The 18,581-nt window shown below is 39.1% G+C and overlaps 1 protein-coding gene across 6 annotated transcripts in view; it reads right to left on the reverse strand.

Moving 5' to 3' along the window:
* Positions 1-18,581, reverse strand: part of TRRAP (transformation/transcription domain associated protein) — a 154,257-nt gene that overhangs the window by 4,686 nt on the left and 130,990 nt on the right. For all 6 annotated transcript variants that reach the window (XM_077829206.1, XM_077829205.1, XM_077829202.1 and 3 more), the window contains 5 exons: positions 15,345-15,570; positions 14,398-14,615; positions 11,059-11,243; positions 8,466-8,669; positions 7,097-7,291 (listed from right to left, as the gene is read on the reverse strand). In XM_077829206.1, coding sequence (XP_077685332.1) covers positions 7,097-7,291; positions 8,466-8,669; positions 11,059-11,243; positions 14,398-14,615; positions 15,345-15,570 — 1,028 coding nt within the window. The remainder of the gene's footprint in view (positions 1-7,096; positions 7,292-8,465; positions 8,670-11,058; positions 11,244-14,397; positions 14,616-15,344; positions 15,571-18,581) is intronic.

Below are 18,581 nucleotides of genomic sequence, written 5' to 3' on the forward strand. Positions count from 1 at the left end.
GCTGTTGTTGCTTCCTTGCCCGGTTTTGCAGGTACTGCACATACTGCTGGATAATGCACGAGGTATTTACAATGGTCAAAACTGCAGCGGACATCTGAGTGGGCTCCATGGCTATGGTGCCTGCATGGATAATCCTAGAAAAAGGGTGTGAAACGTAGGAGAGCAGAGTGGCAGCGGAAGAGGTGCTGTTTGGTTCATGATAGCCAAAAGAAGCGGGAAATGGTTGTCTTCTGTAGTTTTCATGGAGGTGGGAGCCCAGGACAGACGACATGGAGAAGCTCAGAAGTGTGGCAATAGCGGGAGAGCAGAGTTGGCAGCGGAAGCGGTGTTGCTTGGTTCACAATGGCTGAGCAGAGTTGGCAGCGGAAGCGTTCGATGAGGAAGAGAAAGAATAGATAGTAGAGATTACATAGGAAGATAAGAGGAAATGAGAGGTGGATTCATAGTAGCAGGAGAGCAGCGGTGCACCATCTGCTGAAAGCAGTATGGCATCTGCACGCCAAATAGGCGCGAAACGATTGTCTGCCGTAGCTTTCACGAAGGGAGGAGCGACTGACGACACACACCGAGAAACACCTGCGAGAATGTTTCTGCCCCATCATGCACTGGGAGCTTAACCCAGAATTCCAATGGGCGGCGGGGACTGCGGGAACGCTACCCACAGTGCACCGCTCTGACATTCGATGCCAGCCTTGGTACTGTGGACACACACTGCCGAATTCACACGCTTTAGTGGGAACGCAGAAGACCGAATGTATAAAATAGCTTCCGAAAATTCCAATAGAATTTCGAAATAATTTCGTACTGCAGACGTACCCTAAGACTTTCAGTAAGCTTTAAGTGTTGTTTAACAAATTCTTTTGTTCTCTAAGAGAGATTTTTTTTTCAAAAAGAATTTATAAAAAGCTATGAAGTTTCCCCCTACAAATTATTTCTCATAGCTGAACTACAAAACCAAATACATTTTTACACACACACTATTTTCTATGCATCACACACATTTTTGCCCAACAAGAACATGAAGGTTTATTTCAGGAAAAATATTGTTCTAGAATATAAATAACTGGCTGAATGATATCAGATATGACTCTTACCACTAAAGTATGGAAAGGAAATTCTGGTCCCACATCCTACCCACCTACGTAAATGCAGCATATTTCAGCTGAACGTAATTAGTAGTTATTGTCCCACAAGTTGTAATTTCTTGTTTTGACTTATTTTAACTGTGGATTTCTGAACTGAATTTTTAAAATTTCAACTAACTGGCATCCTAAGGACACCCTGTCGTTACTGAGAGGAAATACACAAAAACACAGTTTTCTATTTTCCCTCATCCCTTAGCAGCTCATTTCTTGATAGTAAGGTATAAATGCCAGCAGTCTGAGCTTTTGATGCTAAGAGTTATAGTTTATAAAACCAAGTCTTTCTAGGCATCCCAGGTATCTCTAATCAAAACAGTATTTTGAAGAAAAAGAATTAAAGGAATTCAGCTTACTAAGGTTAAAAGCCAAGCCACATTTTCAAAAGTAGTCAATGTTACTAGGTGCTCGATTTCAGTGTTACAAGTGCTGTGCTTCCATACCTCCAAATAAAGTCAAGGGGAGTTGTGGGTGCTCAGCACCCATGAAAGTCAGGCTTATGGTGTTTCCAGTTGTACATGCAAAAATTGAGACACACACACATTGAAGGCCACATCTGAAAATTTGTCTGCATGTATAAACATAGCCTAAAACATATGTAAAGTCAACCTGTAAGTGGCTTAATTATGGAAAAACACACTGTACCTGCTTTCTGTTCTACAAAGATGGAAAATTTCACATCAGGAACTCACCTTTACCCATTTGAATTTTAAAGGTAACTACCACACACTGTATGAGAATGCCTAATTGCTAAAAAAAAAAAGTAACTACAATGTGTTTTGTGCAATGCTGTTTGGTGCAAATTGCTGCCTAACTGCAAGATGTCTCATTTTTGTAAAGCATTAGAATTTAAAAGGAATTAAGCCAATTTCTTTAGTAAACTACACCCTGTCAAGAGCCAAAGTCCATCAAAGCAACAATGTATTTTCAACATCCTACTCTGCTAATGAGGTGTCACGATGTTTTTCTATTCACAATATACTCTTAAGGATCTAAATGATGCTATATTCGTCATTTTTAGATTTTCAAGGACTTACAAAGCTAGGATGATAAAAACAACTGGTTCATATTAATCTGATTGAGCAAACAGTGAATTTAGAGTGAAATTATTCCAACCTTACGTATTCTGACTAAAACTAGAGAGATTTCAACTGGCCTTTGTATTGGTGCTGATGTAATATTTAAGAAGCTATTGTGGCGTTCTCAGAATCTCTGAAAAATGGTTACATACCTGCTCAGTAACTGATTTTTTTTTGTTGGTTTTTTTTTGGATGTCTTGTACATGTCCATTCCATTTCAGGTGTTTGCATGTCATTTCACCAAAGCTTGAGATCTTTTTCCCCACAGTGATACCTGATGGGTGGTGCTTGCATCCACCACACGTTCGTGCTGATAGTTGAGGGTATAAAGGGGCAGAGCCAACCGCTGGAGGCCTATATTTTCACACTGGAGGCCTATATTTTCTTGTACTCAAATGTAGAGGGGAAAGAGGATAGGACATGTGCAACACATCTTGAAGAGCAACAGTTATGAAACAGGTATGTAACCATTTTTTCTTTGAGTGCTTGCACATGTCCATTCCACCTCAGGTGACTCTCAAGCAGATCCAGGAGGAAGGTATCAGAGTCTACCTAAACAAGGACTACACAACACCACTCTCCCAAATCTAGCACCATCTCTTAAGGCCTGGGAGACAGCATAATGAGTGGTGAAGGTATGAACAGATGACCAAGTCGCAGACCTGTAAATGTCACTGATGTTTGACCTAAGAAAGCACTCAACGCTTCCTGAGCTCTTGCAGTATGTGCTAAAACTCTGAGGTGGTTGGACCTTATCAATATCATAGCAAAGATAATACAGGAGGAGATCTTCTGCAAAGAGACCCACTGACTCTTCAACTGGTCATCAAAGGAATTAAATAATTGCAGAAACATTAAACTGTTTTGTCCACTCCAGGTAAAAGTCTTAGCCTATGGACATCCAAACTATAGAGTGTTTCCTTGTCTTTATGAGAGAGTGAGGTTTCAGAAAAAAGGTTGTTAAATATGTAGGCTGATTCAGACGAAAATCCAATACCACTTTAGTGAAACATTTAGGGTGCAGACGTAAACTAACTTTATCTTTATAAAAGAAACCAAATAAGGAGGATCAGCAACCAAAGTCTGTAGTTCTTCTACCCTCCTGGCAGAAGTAATGCTATTGATAGGAATGCTATCCCCATTGAGATGAGAAAGGGGGCACATACAGGCTCAAAAGGGGGTCCTATTAAAATTGATAGAACCAAATTTAAATGACATGATAGTGTGGGATCAATTACAGTAGGGAACAGTCTGTACAATCCTTTCAAAAATCCAATAGTCATAGGGTAGGGAAAAAAATCTTCCGTCTATAGGATGGAATGAGGAGATAGCTGCCACGTAAAAACTCAGGGAATTAATAGAGAGTCCTTTTACCTCTAGGTGAAGCAAGAAACCCAGAATAAAATGTATGGGAGCCTAAAAAGGAGAAGTACCTTTCTGCTGGAATCACATGGAGAATCTCTGCCATTTCCTGAGGTAAATATACCTTGTGGAAGAATTCCCACTATTTAAGAAAATGTTTTGAACCACAAAGGAACAGTTAGCCACCAAATATCCAAGCCGTTAGATGTAGGCTCTGAGAGTTGAGATGCAGTGACTGGCTGTGGTTCCGTGAAACTATATACAAGACTGAGGGAGAGATGTGGGATCTCAAACTGAAAGACTCAACAAGTCAGAGAACCAATGATGTCAAAGCTGGGCTGATGCTATTAAAATTAGACTAGATTAAAATTAGTGTGATTCTGCTTGAGTTTGCACAAAACTCTTAGTACCATTGGGACTGGAAGGAAAAGCATACAGAATTTCCCCCCATCCAGGACAACAGGAAAATGTCTGACAAAGACCTTGCACTGTGACTTGCCCTTGAACAGAACAAGTGACACTTCCTGTTGTCGGGTGATGAAGAGATCTATTTCTGGCATTCCCCAAGGCTGAAAATGGACTTTGCCATGTCAGATCCGAAGAACTAATTATGATCTCTGCTGAATGTTGTGCTGAAATGGTGTGCAAGATATTTTTGGACCCCCCCGGGAGATGAGATGCTTTGAGTGTAATTGCGTGAATGTAGACAGTCTATAGGTTCATTTCCTCTTGGCAAAGGGGGAATAATCTGGCACCTCCCGGCTTGTTCAAATGGAACAGCAGTGTCATCCATGACTACCTGCATAGTATCACCTCTGATGTGAGGGAGAAAAACCTGACAGACCAGGTGGATAGCTCAAAGTTCTTCAGCACTGATGTGCAGAGACAGATCTTTATTTGACCAGAGTCCCTGAGTCTGGAGGTCCCCTACATGAGCTCCCCATCTGAGACACAAAACATCTATGACCAGGGGCATGGAGGGAAGAGTTGTGGAAAAAAGAAACCCGCCTTCCAAACCCTGGTGGGGTCCAACCCACTAATCCAGGGACAAGAAGACATTTGCAGGAACATGAATTAGTACATACAGCTAACAAAAAGGAATGACAGACCAGCTCTGAATAACTCTTAAGTGACTCAGCATGCCAGACTTTACTTATGTACAAGCTGCCATGTGACCTAGAAGTCTCAGAAAATTCCTTACTGCTGTACAAGGATACACCTTGAAGCCCCTGCAAAGGTTCAATATTCCTTGAAGCCAGGCCTGAAGTAAATATGCTCTTGCAGTCATAGAATCAAGAACTGCTACTATGAATTCGATTCTCTGCAGAGGCAGAACAACTGATGCGCCCTTGCTGATCAACAGGCCCAACGAACAAAGGCAACCACCACAGACTGTAGAGGACTGGAGCTTTTTGATGGCTACCTCCACTTGCTCCCTTGACTGACCTCAAACCAACCAAACATGGGCACACCTGGACACCTACTTTCTTGAGATGTGCTGCAATGACTGCCATGCACTTTGTGGAGACTTGAGGGGCTGAAGACAGGCCAAAGGCAAGGTCTATAAACTGATAACTATCTGCTACAATAAACCTTAAAAAGCTCCTGTGACTCTGGTGAATGGCCACATGGAAGTAGGCATCCTTTAAGTAGAGGGCAGCAAACTAGTCACTGGGATCTAGGGATGAGATAATAGATGCTTGGGTAACCACACAAAACTTCTTTAAAAATGTATTTGTTGAGTTTTTGCAGGTCTAAGGCCTCTCTTGGCCTTTGGAATGAGAAAATAATGGGAATAGAACCTCTTCTTCTGGGGCCCCGAATTGTAACAGAGGTTGAACTTCTTGAATTAGAAGTCTTGCGAAAAAAGTTCCTGACAAGGGATGCGGCGGGGAGGAAAGAGAATGGAAAACAGAGGAAAAGTGCAGGGTTTATCCCAGTTCCAATGTGCTTAGTACCCACTGATGAGTGGAACAACATGCTGCCAAAGGGAGGGGAAATCAGAGTGAGTGGTATGCTGGCCTCATCTAAGGAATCAGACTGCTTAAATGCTATAAGATTGTTTAAAGATAGCAGATGTTGTTAGCGGTGGCGGAGGAGGTTGTGGTCCTCTTTGAGTCTTTTGGCACCTCCTAGATTTGGTCCAGCTGACTTGAAGGATAGAACAGGTACTTTTACTGGACCTGGAGACAGAACTGCTTTCTCTTAGGGCTTGGATGCAAATGCCCAAAAACTTTAGAATTGCCCTAGTATCTTCAAGACAATGCAGAGCTTTGTCTTCTCTGAAAAATAAATCTATGCCTTCGAAAGGCAAATCCTCAATTGTCTGTTGGACTTTGGTTGGAATGCCAGCTGTTTGCAGCCAATAAGCAAGATGCATAGTGACCACTATTGCCATTATTCAAGCTGCTAAATCTGCCTCATCTAAGGCAGCCTATAAGGATGTTCTTGCCACCATGTGGCCCTCAGTCAAAAGTGCTCTGTATTTCTCTTTGGCATGATCTGGCAACTTGTCCACAAATTTCAACACTTAATCCCAATAAAAGTGGTTATAGTGAGCAATTCTAAACTGCAATCCTGATGATGAATAAACTTTTCTCCCAAACAAATCTAATTTCTTTGTGTGTTTGGGGCTAGATTTGTCTTGCCTTTTCATTCACAGCTGTTACTACCAAAGATCTTGGGGTTGGGCGTGAATAAAAATACTAATGACCCGGAGAAGAAACTTCGTAACTCTTCCCTGTCCTTTTGGCAGGGGGTGTCAAAGGGGAGGGAATTTGCTAAAGGATTTTGGTAGGACCTAAGATGGCCTCAATTACAGGTAAAGCCAAGCTAGCAGGGCCTGCAAAACGTCTTCTAACTTATATGCATAGTCTTGGACTGGTTCCAGCTGTGTACACAGGAGATGGCTATTCTTTTCATTAAGTTCCTGGTACATCTTATTGTCAGAAACCATAGAGGAAAATTCAGAGACACTGGCCTCCTCCAGGGATTAGGAGGAAGTGGTGCTGGAGACCACAACTTTACAATGCTAGATGATGAATGTGGTACTGGGGAGCATCTACTCAGAGCTGGCTTAGCTCTAACTTGTGGCTGATTCTGTCAGAGACCTAGCCCTCAAAAATGAAGGGGGCCTTTTTTCTGGCTAGAAGATGCAAAAAAGTGTTTGGCTTAGGGTTACCAGATGTCCCGATTTTATAGGGACAGTCCTATTTTGGGGTCTTTTTCTTACATAGGCTCCTATTACCCCCCACACCCTGTCCCGTTTTTTCACATTTGCTGTCTGGTCACCCTAGTTTGACTTTTTCTGCTGCTTGGGTGGTACTGGAGATGGAGAATGGTGACTTCTCTCCGGTTTCCTCCAATGCGAGGATGCCACCAACTCTGGTGGTGCATTCCAAGACGGAGTAGACTCAGAACTCCTGCATATCAAGCACACTGACCTATGAGGTGTCCATTATAGTGCAAGTGTGATATGCCTGTAAAACACTATTTAAAGGTAAATACTGTACATACCTTAAAGTTTGGCTGTGCAAAACAGCGAGCTACTGCAATCATTGATGCAGTCAATGGACCAGACACACCAATGGTTGTAAGGAATTCAGAAATGTTTGGTGTAAGACGGAATGGGACAGGACGATTGGCATCCAAATCACCAGTAGCATCATTAATATCAAATCGGAAGTATGCCACGTTGAGCTTGCCAGTATCCTAGATTTTAAAATGAGACACAGGCATGAATCTTTATAAAAGGAAAGGAAAATCAACGTATAAAAATCACTAATAGACTTTTTTTTTTTTTTTTTTTTTTTACTGGCAATACTCAGAGCAGAGTGGTAAGTTTAATCCATGTGCATCAGTGAAATTATTTCCATTTCCCTAGCATAAAGTGTTGTAACAAAGATGGAAGTTAAACATGGAAGAATAAAAAAACCACTGAATTTCCTTTGTTCAAATACTGCCTTGCTCTCTTGATCAAGCAATACTTGAACAATGGGTATCTAGAATTTCAAACATACTATTCTCTTACAAATCATGTGTAGACAGAAGAAAAGTAAGAACCATATTAAATATATGGGATCAGAATATCAGCCATAAAGAACAGGTTCTTTTGTGGTTGTGGTGGGTGAGCGAGTAGGGGAAGAAAGATAAGTCTTCATTCTGTTTGCATCTCAGCAAAGGACTGCATTGTTCACTCTGGGTATGCACCTGAAAGCCATGTCTGAGTGGTGGGGATTCATTAATCTTTTAATTGTTGTATAGAGTATAGCTCTCCAAGCATTAAAATTACATTAAGATATACCATCTTTGCTCTACTAAGTTGGCAAGTCTCATGTTAGATGCTTATGTTAAAGCAGAAAACACTGGCAATGGAAGCTGCAGTTCGACATGATACCAATGCCAAAGGGGAGGGAGGGGAGAGAGAATGGAATTAGAAAATGAATATTTCCCATAAGAATATGAAGCTCTAAAACCACTTGATATTTGACACAGGAAAATAGTCAAGATAGTGCTTGTGAAGAATGGGGAAAAGGGAATCTGAGACTGTACACACATCTACATGAGCATTTGAGAGTTTTTATGTTGTTTTTGAGACCCTTTTTGATGAACAGGAGTTGTCCTTCCAAAAGCTGAGAATTTAGAGGGTAATGTGTGTGTCCACTGATGGCATTTTTTATTATTGCATATATTTTGTATAATCATGTAGTGAAGAGAGAGGCCTACTGAAATGCTCTGTTGATTACACACGAGGTGCATAAACGCATGCAAAAAAAATCAAGTCAGTGTACAGTGTATAGTAAATATATAGTCATTTCAAAAGTTAAATTACAAAATTTCAGTTTATCAAAGAAGAAAATGTACATCTTCAATGAATGCAATATACCTGGGCAATCTGTAACATCTCAGGGTTGAGTCTATTTAAATGAAAGACAAATTCTGCAAAGCCAATTAATGCCAACTGAATTGTGAACATCTTTCGAAACGTCCAGTAATCTGTGGCATTTGGGAATGTATGTAAAGCCCATTCCTTAAGCATACTGCGTGGCACCATGTTACTCTGCACTTCTTTAAGTATATCCCGAAGAACCTAAAAGCAAAGCAAATTTAGTTAAGACAAGTGATTTTTAAACCACTACTATCTACTGATCGGTCAATATAAAAATGTACTAATGAAATATCAGAGCTAACTTTACTAACCTACCCCTCTTCTTCCCTCAACTGTTCCATTTTAAGGTGGAATCATGATTCTAAAACAGATGCATTCATTCCAGTATTTTTTCTAACTCTTCTATAAACATATGAGAAATTTTGAAAGTGTATATCCTGAATGGTTTCAAGGTCATTTCAGATTATGACAAGAGATGTTTCTTTGCCTTGAGAATGTCAGATGAATTATTACCATAAGGACATCAGAAAGCTGCTTATAGATCTAACAGAAGCCGGAAGACCAAACAGTTATTATACCTTCTATTCAACATCTCAAGAAAAATCAGGAGTGATCCGAAGGACATTCAATACACCCTGCTGCTGCACTTGCATAACAGACTGATAGAGAAGTACTTAACTCTTCATCTTCAAAAGCAAATTTTCTTGCTGTACCTTCATTAATATAACCAGCATCAATTCACTCCTACCAAATATCCCATACCCCACAATCAGGAAAGACAAAGTGTTTCTTTCCACTCTGTGAAAGAGGCAAAGAAAACAAATTGGGATGGACAGTTTCACTCCAAGCTGAAGAAGTACTTTGCAGTGAACTCAAATCCTCCCTTCAGGACTTGATATTTATATTATTTTGTAGTTGTATTAGTTATTTCCAGAGGCTCTGGACCCCGGTGGGGACCCACCATACTAGGCACTGTACAGATGTGATCAAACAGTCCCTGATCCAAAAACTTTACTCTTGGAGCGTTATCCTAAATTCACTGAAATCAATGGAAAGACTCCCACATTGACTTCAATGGGTTTTAAATTAGGCCCTTGACTTAAGACGCAGGTTAACCGGTTGCTGAGACTAACAAATCACCAAGGAAGAAGGATGGACAGGATAACAGTGGTATGAGCATATTTGTCATAAACTAGCTCTGAACAGATCAATCGCAATAGTCTCAGCTCATTAGCCATTATGATATGAAGAGGACAGATTTTTGCAGAATGGCGTTCCACACATAAAGGGCTACAAGGAAAAAGGTATGAAATTGCATCTGGGACATTACAGGCACAGACCTACAAAAACTGTTTTATCTTTTTGGTTAGGGGTTTGTAGGAGGAAATGAAGGGCATTTTCACAAGTAAGTGGAACTGGGAGAAAAAACACAGAACACAAGATCTTTGGAGCAAAGATGTATGTTTGGACAGTGCTTAGCACAATCTGGGTGCCCTCTCAATAGTAAAACTAAAAAAAGGCTTTCAACTATTTCTGTAATTTCACACTGTGCAGCAGAGTTCTCCCCTGGATGTAAACATCTGCAAACTACTACCATATTTAATTACTGTAGCATATACTAGCCTAATTAATTAGAAAAAGAAATAAAGCTAGAATCTGTTCCATTACATTCAAAAGAGAATAATCATCATACTGGCTTCAATTAAATGACTGTTCACGATGAAGTTTGATAACCTGAAGGAATCAGCCTCAAAACAGAAACAGATGTTACGTAACACATCATTTTGTTTTGTAACACAGAAAGGCTGAAAGACTTTCTTGCAACAACACATTCAACAGATAAACATATTGTGTATTTCCACAACTAATCTGAAACTGGACTGGCATGGTGAAAGACATATATATTTATATAAAAAAGGAAAACCCTTAATAACCTTATTTTATCAGCACTGGATGGCTCTTGGGAGTTACAATAGGATATGGAGCCCTGTACTCAGCAGGGCACAAATATGAATTAGGTTCAAGTTAGTGGTGACTGACTATACTTTGTATCTGACTTTGGTGAAATAAATCCATGGGCTCAGTTCAGCTTTTAGTGAAGAGACGTCCACTTTCCAAAACCTGGCCTCATGAATGACATGTTTGCAGCCTCATGCAAAAAGATAAACCTGACTCAGATACCATAGCAAACCAGCATGGGGAAGCTTACACCACATCTACCAATACTGTATCTGTTTTTGTGGCGCCAGGAGTTCTGCTTCTGATGCTCTCAACTGACACCTTTCAGAAGTACTAGACATCGGACTAGAAAATAATATAAACACCATGTTTTTCTCTACACTAGTTAGAATTACACTTATGTAGTTAATAAAGTAGACTAGGTAGTGAGGCTTTTTTGAGGGCGTAAGTTTCCTGAGATTCTTCAGAATACTGATGAGATAATGGGACTAATGAGATATCAGGTAAAAAAACACCACCACCACCACCACACATACAATGTATGTAGCAAACACGAGAAAGGAAAGCAAAGTATAATGTCACAAAGCCCCTAAGAAGTGAGTTTGAATAATAGTAAACAAAGATTCAATACCTGATGGCTGGCTTGTGTCCCTCGTGCTTGGACTGTTGCCAATCTGTCATAGTAACGAGAAATAGGGTTGTCATGCTCAATGCCTTTCTTGGCACAGCGTTGCTTATAGATCTCCACCAGGGAGAGAGAAGAGGGATTGTCTTCAACCAAGCGCATCTGTGGAGAGACTGCTACAACACGGGGGACTAGAAATAAATTTTGGAACAGGAAAAAAAAAAAAAGACAGGAAGAAAATTGTTAATACATAATCAAAACACTAAGAAATGGGAGAATCAGCATGCAGATATCAGCCCTTAAACATTGCTGTGATAATCAACTGAAGTATGTCAAGTGGAGATTTTTATTCCTCATAGCACATTCAACTACTTGGTTAAACAAAAAAAAAAAAGCTTAATAAAAGAGAGGCATTTTCTTTTTCACTCCATGTCATACCATGCAAAGGAATTTCTGAGTGGGAAAAACATTTCTGTATCACACTGAAAGGGATGGTTGAATTTCCTACAGCTAAACCATGTTAGTAAAAATCTAGTGATTCACAGTTCATCCTGGGTCTCTTATTTGTAGAAAAGAGGAGAATTTTTGTTTCAGATACTAATCTACCTACTGCGAACACACGTTTTCAGTATCTGATTAAATCATTCTGGTCTCACTCCAATACATATATAAAAAAAACCTCTAAAGAACAACAAAAAAATTTAATAGAACATTGAGGTGAACCCACAACTGGAGAGAAAGAACATTGCAAAAATCTGTGAAGAACAGACCTTCACATGATAAGATTGTGTCTCTCTTCAACTAAGTATAAATAGTTAACATTTTCAAAAGCACCTAAGTGATTTAGGAGCCTAGAGACATAGATACTTTTGAAATTTTGCCTACAGTCCAGTTGGATGCTTTGCAGAACTGAGCCTAACTAGTTTTTTCTAAACACACGCAACACTCATGTCTGCTATTTGCATTCTGCACTTCTTTTAAGAAAGAATCAGACTAGAGCTCTTTTGTAGCTAGTTTTACATGGATGATATTATTTAGTTTGTTTGGCAATCTTGATCTTTTGGTCACCAGGTAGATTGTTTCATTGCAAGCAATGAAAGTGTTGAAATAATTGATCTCAGCTTACTTGTAACAACGAGTTTTCCCCCCTCATCCCCAAATCCTTATTTCAACAGTTCAATGTGGTTTCTTCAGTAACTTGAAAAAAAACACCCAATATAATTTGTGTTACATGCAGAATTGTCAGTAATGAGCTGGGTCTTCTGTTTTGCTTCCATTTAACCCTCGGAGGAGAAACTTAGCCTTCTTCACTTGTAGGCGCTGACAAAAATGTGTAATAACACAACAAGAGGATGTACTGATTTTGATTTTTTATTTATTTTTTTAAAAAAGAGATTGTAGTTTAAAATTAGGTTCTTTGCATATCCACCATAGCATTTATGTTATTATATATGCTACATTTAAGAGTCAGCTTCTGTATCCATTAAATATATCTTTCAAGGGGTTTATCCTGTCTTTTTAATTGTCATTAGTACTGAGCATGACATACAGTTGTCTTCCCACATATATGAACTAAATAACCCCCTAAGAAGTTAAGACACTGCACAAGTTATTTTGCCTGTTCTGTGATAGGTTATATCAATGGTTTGGAGAATGCATATTTCCTACATATGTCCATACAATGATCGAGCGAGCTATCTATCTATCTATAGACACACACACACACACACACATATATTATGCCTTTTTGATAAGAATTCCTTTGGCTGGGAATTTTGAGTGGGATTCTTCTCTGTGTGGACATTAAGGGTCACATTTTTGAAGCTAGGTCTTTTTTGCACTTGTAATTATTAGCAGTTGTAATTTATGTCAGTCAGTCATCTAAGTTCATGATTGCATCTGTATCAAGTACATAACAGCAACTGTGGGTGCAAAGAGAGAGACTGACACAAAAATCTGGCTCAAAAAACTCGAGGACCCACGCTAAAACAGCAAGTCTGCCCCACTGTCCTTGACTACAAATTTCCCTTACCCTCAATTGTGAGACAGTTGGTTTCTGCCCTCCACCTCTGATTGCATTACAGTGGTGTTGTATACAGAACTTCTAAGTGCTTCACAATCGTCCAAGATGATGGGTATTTATATTACTATATAATGTATTAGTTGGCTGGCAGCTGGAACTTGCCAACAATTTAATTGAACAAAGACATTATATTTGTATTAGTGTTCAAGTCACAGGCAGACCAAGTGTACTGTGAAGAATCAAATACTCTCAGTAAGGAGTGTTTCACAACTTCACCATGACAACTGTATTATTTATTATCAAGACACAAAATAATCAAAATGCACGTACACAGGGGAAGAATTGACAGTACCTTCCATCTTAACTGTCAGTTCCTGTCTTTTACATACTTAACTTTCAACCTTACTATATGCAGTGTTGTTGTAGTTGTCCAATAAAAGATATTACCACACCCACTTTGTCTCTGAACTTTAATATTGCATGCATAAAGATACTGCATGAATGAAGATTTTTGCAATTAATATAAAAAATTACAGTGTGAGGGAGAGGTCTAACTGAGGAAACAGAGGCAAGACAGCTACTGTTTTGTTCACTGTTGTTCCCAAACATTGCCAGGCTGTAGTGTGAGCATGGAGACAGCCTCCAAGTTAGCTCTTTCAAGACCAAAATCATGCATAAATATATGCACACAAAGAGGTCTATATTAAAGATATCTGAATTACTGAACTCACATTAGTTTAGTAATTGTTTAGCAGTAAACGTTATGCAGTGCCGATGAAGCCTTTTATTTTAAACCTAAGAATTAATGAGTAATGGCCTCATAGGTAGAATATGGAAATGATACCAAATTCAAAGTTTTATATGAGTGGTTGTCTTCCAGGTGCTTAACACCTTCCCATTGCTTTTGGATTATCTAGAAGTGGGTGGGGGTAGTCTGGTATTCACACATCACTAATTTAAAATAAAACTGACCGGTAAATGTCATCAGGTGGATCTGCATATTGCCGCAGCAATGGATCCTTTGGGACATAGTGCAGAGGTATGGCCAATCATTCACAGATGACTTCGCTCCACACAGTATTTGTAACCTCTTCTAAAAATGTCCCGAAATACCGCACATTCCCCTTTCCCCTCGGACAGTGGAGTCACAGTGCCTGGGAAGCCTCTGTGATCACCAGGATAGAGGCAGAATTTACATCAATTTAATTTGATGTCACACATATTTCAAATTTTAGTTTAAATAATTAGATCTTCTTACATCACTTTAAGGAACATGATTTTCTTAGACACAAAGAATTATCTAAAACCTGCTCTTACTGTACCTGTGAAAAATAAATGCCTCTTTGTGGTTTCTTTTCTTTTCTCTAAGCAGGGGTTCAAAAGGCGAAGGAGCTGTAATACTCGCTCTTCTCTGCGAGATTCTGTCAGGCAAGCATCATTCATTACTAGGTATGGGTAAATCTTTCCATTATGGCCTCGGATATAGAGTCTTCTGGCTGCAGTGTTGTGCTTCTGTACTATCTCCACTCTGGGCATAAATCTATCAAGAAAAGGAACAGATAAAAGCACCTGAGCTTTCAAAGCCTAAAGCTTTATTTCTGTCCTCTGAGATCAAAGCAAGACTTTTTAAAAAATAAAATAAAATAGAAATGTCGTATTTAGAGGTACAAAGAAACACCTTGTTAGCTCCTGAACTTCTGCAAAACCAACGCTCAACTGTGACTTCTTTAAAATGAGATACAACCTTATTATAAGCTACACTTCTACTTAGAGCTCAGCAAAGATTTGTATTCTGTTTAAACAAAAAAAGAACATGGTTATGAAGAAAGTTTTCGTCTTTGTCTTTTCTACATTTAAGAATGAAGCTTTTAATTCAAGCTATTCTCTTGACCAGATTCTGATAACCACAACACTGATGAAAAACCAGAATACCTCTACTGACTCTAGTAGTTAGCAGAAATACTCTGGATTTACACTAATGTAAAGGAGATTACAATGAGCTTAAAAATATTCTCCTCCTCCCTAATTTCCCAGTAAGACCCTGTAAAACTACCATATGAATCTAAAATTAGAACTGTATTATGTTAAGACATAAGAATGTAACATGCCATTAGATATTCCATTAAGTCATTTCAATACAGAGACACAAATAAAGTGCATTTCTGTAACTGGGATTGATACTGCATCACAAGAAGTGGGGGAAGGGGATTTGTTTTTTTAAACCTTTACTTTTTCAGTTACATCTACCTTTTACCCAGTGGTAGTTTACCTTGCAATTTTGATGTAATAATGTGTTGGCTTTGGCATAAGGAACTCTCCAGGAATCTCCACTTCTGCAGTTTGAGCTGAGAAATTACTTAGAAAACGACACTTCTCCTCTATGAGGAAGAACTTTGGAAGCTGCTTAGTTTTCGCCTCTAGGATTTTGATCCACTTCTTCAGTTTAGAAATAAGATTGTGAAGTTTCATGGAGCCTGGTACACTGAAGTCAAAGTCTAATAAAAGAAATTTTTTTAAAAAATGTATCATTCTGAATGCCGTATGGTATATTTAACTATCAGATATTTGAAGTTGGCATTTTAAAAGTTGTTCTTTCATCTTTGTGCCCTCAAGCAAAACATTTTTAGGTGCACCATGTACAGCACACCATTATGCATTAAAATAGATCTATAGTGGTAATATGGAGGAAAATGCTAAAAATGGTTATTACATACACTGGAAAAGTAACTACTACAATTAGCATTTTGAACACAAAAAACATTACCAAGAAAAGAAAAGGAGTACTTGTGGCACCTTAGAGACTAACCAAGAAAGTCAGTGTATAAAACATGTGAGTGGTTACTAAAAGCAAATGATGAATACCAAACACAAAAAGAAAAAAGCTAATATGTTCAGATTAATTTTGAGGACACAGAATGGGAGATGAAACTACTCGTGAAAGGGATCAGACCATCTTTGTTACATATGAGTAGAGTACATAGCACTACTGGGCTAGGAATCTAAGCGCTACAGCAGTACAAACAAAAATAATTCCATGGTGCATACAGGTTTGCTACATTTAGTTGCACAGGTTCTGTTGGGTATTTCATCTCTGTATGAAGTTTGATTTTGGAATCTGATAATTACAACCAATTTGTAATAAACTGTACACTAGATGACTTAATCCACCAGGCTCTCTGTTGCTTCCTTCTCCTGCACAAAGCTCTAGACAAATCCATTTGTTTTCCCAGCTCTTTTGCCTATATAGATTCTCCCAATACCTTACTGCTTCATGGTCATGGGGACATTAGAAATAACACTGTGAAACCTCTGAATACTGTAACTATACATGATTAACCGTCTTTATTTGGTTTTATGTAGTTCACCAATTCAGATATCATGGAATGCGTGTGGTATGGAGTAGGCTGGATTAGATCAAATCATACAGCAAAGGAAGAATGGCTGAAGCTTATTTTCCAATCTACTAATGTGAGCTTCCTTTTGACTTAAAATGAAATTAAGTGGTATTAGATAGTACAAAAGAGATCTTAGCTCTATTTTATTCTGTATCTGGGTATAGATACCTTTTTTAAAAAATGAGATAAAAGAGCACCAACTGGGGAGTAATCTCGAAAGTCAGAAGTAATTCCAAAACAAAGTAGTAAAATTGCTGTCTGCTATTCAAAACAATTATTTTTATTTCTTACAGCTCAGAACAGAAAAATACATTTCTTTTTACTCTTTTCAGTGTTCAATATTTGTATGAAACAACTAGGAGAATGGATAAGACATCCTGAATAGAAATGCCAACAACATGCAAACAAACAGCTCTGTTCATCCTTCACAACTCCAGCGTCTCCAAGCTAGCCTACTGTTTGTCCAAGATCAGACCAAGCATGAATAGCTGGTTGAAGCTGAATCCAAACAGCAGACAGATTGTTCCAGTTTAAAGAGAATTTGCAGCTACATGCTGTCTCCTCTAGTTGAAGATACATATCCCACAATTAGTCAAATGACTCTGCAATTTGGGAATGGTTTTGGATTCTCACTGATGTTATACTCTCACATATGCAAATAATGCATTCTGCTACCTATGGCTGGCTAGATAAGTGTTCCATCCTAAGTGGGACGTGGCCTCAATAGTACATGCCTTTGTTACATCCTGATTGGATTACCACAATACAGTCTACTTGGGCACAATCAATGCTCAGGAAACTCCAGTTAGTACAAAACAAAGCAGCTCTTCTTAACAACTCAGGTTACAGCTAGAATATCAAACTTGTCCTCTGCTTGCTATAGTAGCACTCCACTGAATATCATATCAAATTCAAGATCTCCATCCATATCTTCAAGATACTTAATAATCTGTGCCGGGACATCTGAACAGTTGCCCACAGCTCCAGGATGAGAACTGGGGTCAACAACTGGAACCATCTACTACAAGGATAAAGTGTGGTTGTGCAGGAGATAATGCTTTATCGAGAGTTGGTCTGAGACTGTAGAACAAAATCCTGCAAGATCTAAGAACCACCATAAATCCTAGCACTTCCTGTTCTGAGTGCAACGCACTCATCTCGACTTTGCTCTCACTAATAAGAACACACAGCACAGCTTAAATAAAAATATCTTTAAAAAATTAAAGTGAAAATAAAAATAGTTTAAATCCACACAGAATTTTCCCCCTGCAGAGAGGAAGAAAGACAGAACCACGCGCCACATGCATTACTGGTAAGTGAGACATAAGGTAGGGGAGGTAACATTTTTTATTGGACCAACTTCTGTTGGTGGAAGGTACAAGCTTTTGTGCTACACAGAGCTCTTCTTCAGGTCTGGGGAAGGGAATCAGAATGTCCAAGCTAAATACAAAAAAGCTCAAGTTTCTCTCACCAAAAAGAAGCTGGTCCAATAAAAGATATTGCCTCATCAACCTTGTCTGAGCTAAATACAAGTCAGAACAGATTGTTAAGCATAAGAGGTAACACGTTATAAGCGGTCACTAAAAATGAAGTGGGCAATTGAGGGTCAGCCGTTATGCATAAGGGATTTGAAAATATGCATTTAAGAGTAGCAGGCAAATGTAGTGTGTTAACACCAACCTTCAAACAACCCCACAACCGCATCATCAGAAGCAAGCTCCCCACAGACCAGGATACATCAAGTCAAAGGGGCACTAGACCCTGCCAGAACAAGAGATGCAGAACCTGCAGACATATCACACACAACACAGCTTTCAAGATCCATGGGTCCTACATGTGCTTATCACAACATGTGGTGAATGTACTTCATCCACTGCCCCAACAACAACTATGTGGGTGAAACCAGACAAATACTAAACTCTTTAATGAACTCACACACAAAAATGATAAAAGACAAAAACACCCTATCACCCAGGTGCGAACAACTTTCACAAAGTGATCACTCCTTATCTGGCCTGTGTAATTGTAGCCATGTCAATCCCAGGATAGGAGACAGACAACATGGGTGAGGTAGTATCTTTTATTGGACAAACTTCTGTTGGTGAGAGACA

This window comes from Eretmochelys imbricata, chromosome 10 (genome assembly GCF_965152235.1).
Source record: "Eretmochelys imbricata isolate rEreImb1 chromosome 10, rEreImb1.hap1, whole genome shotgun sequence".
In the NCBI taxonomy this organism is placed as follows: Eukaryota; Metazoa; Chordata; order Testudines; family Cheloniidae; genus Eretmochelys; species Eretmochelys imbricata.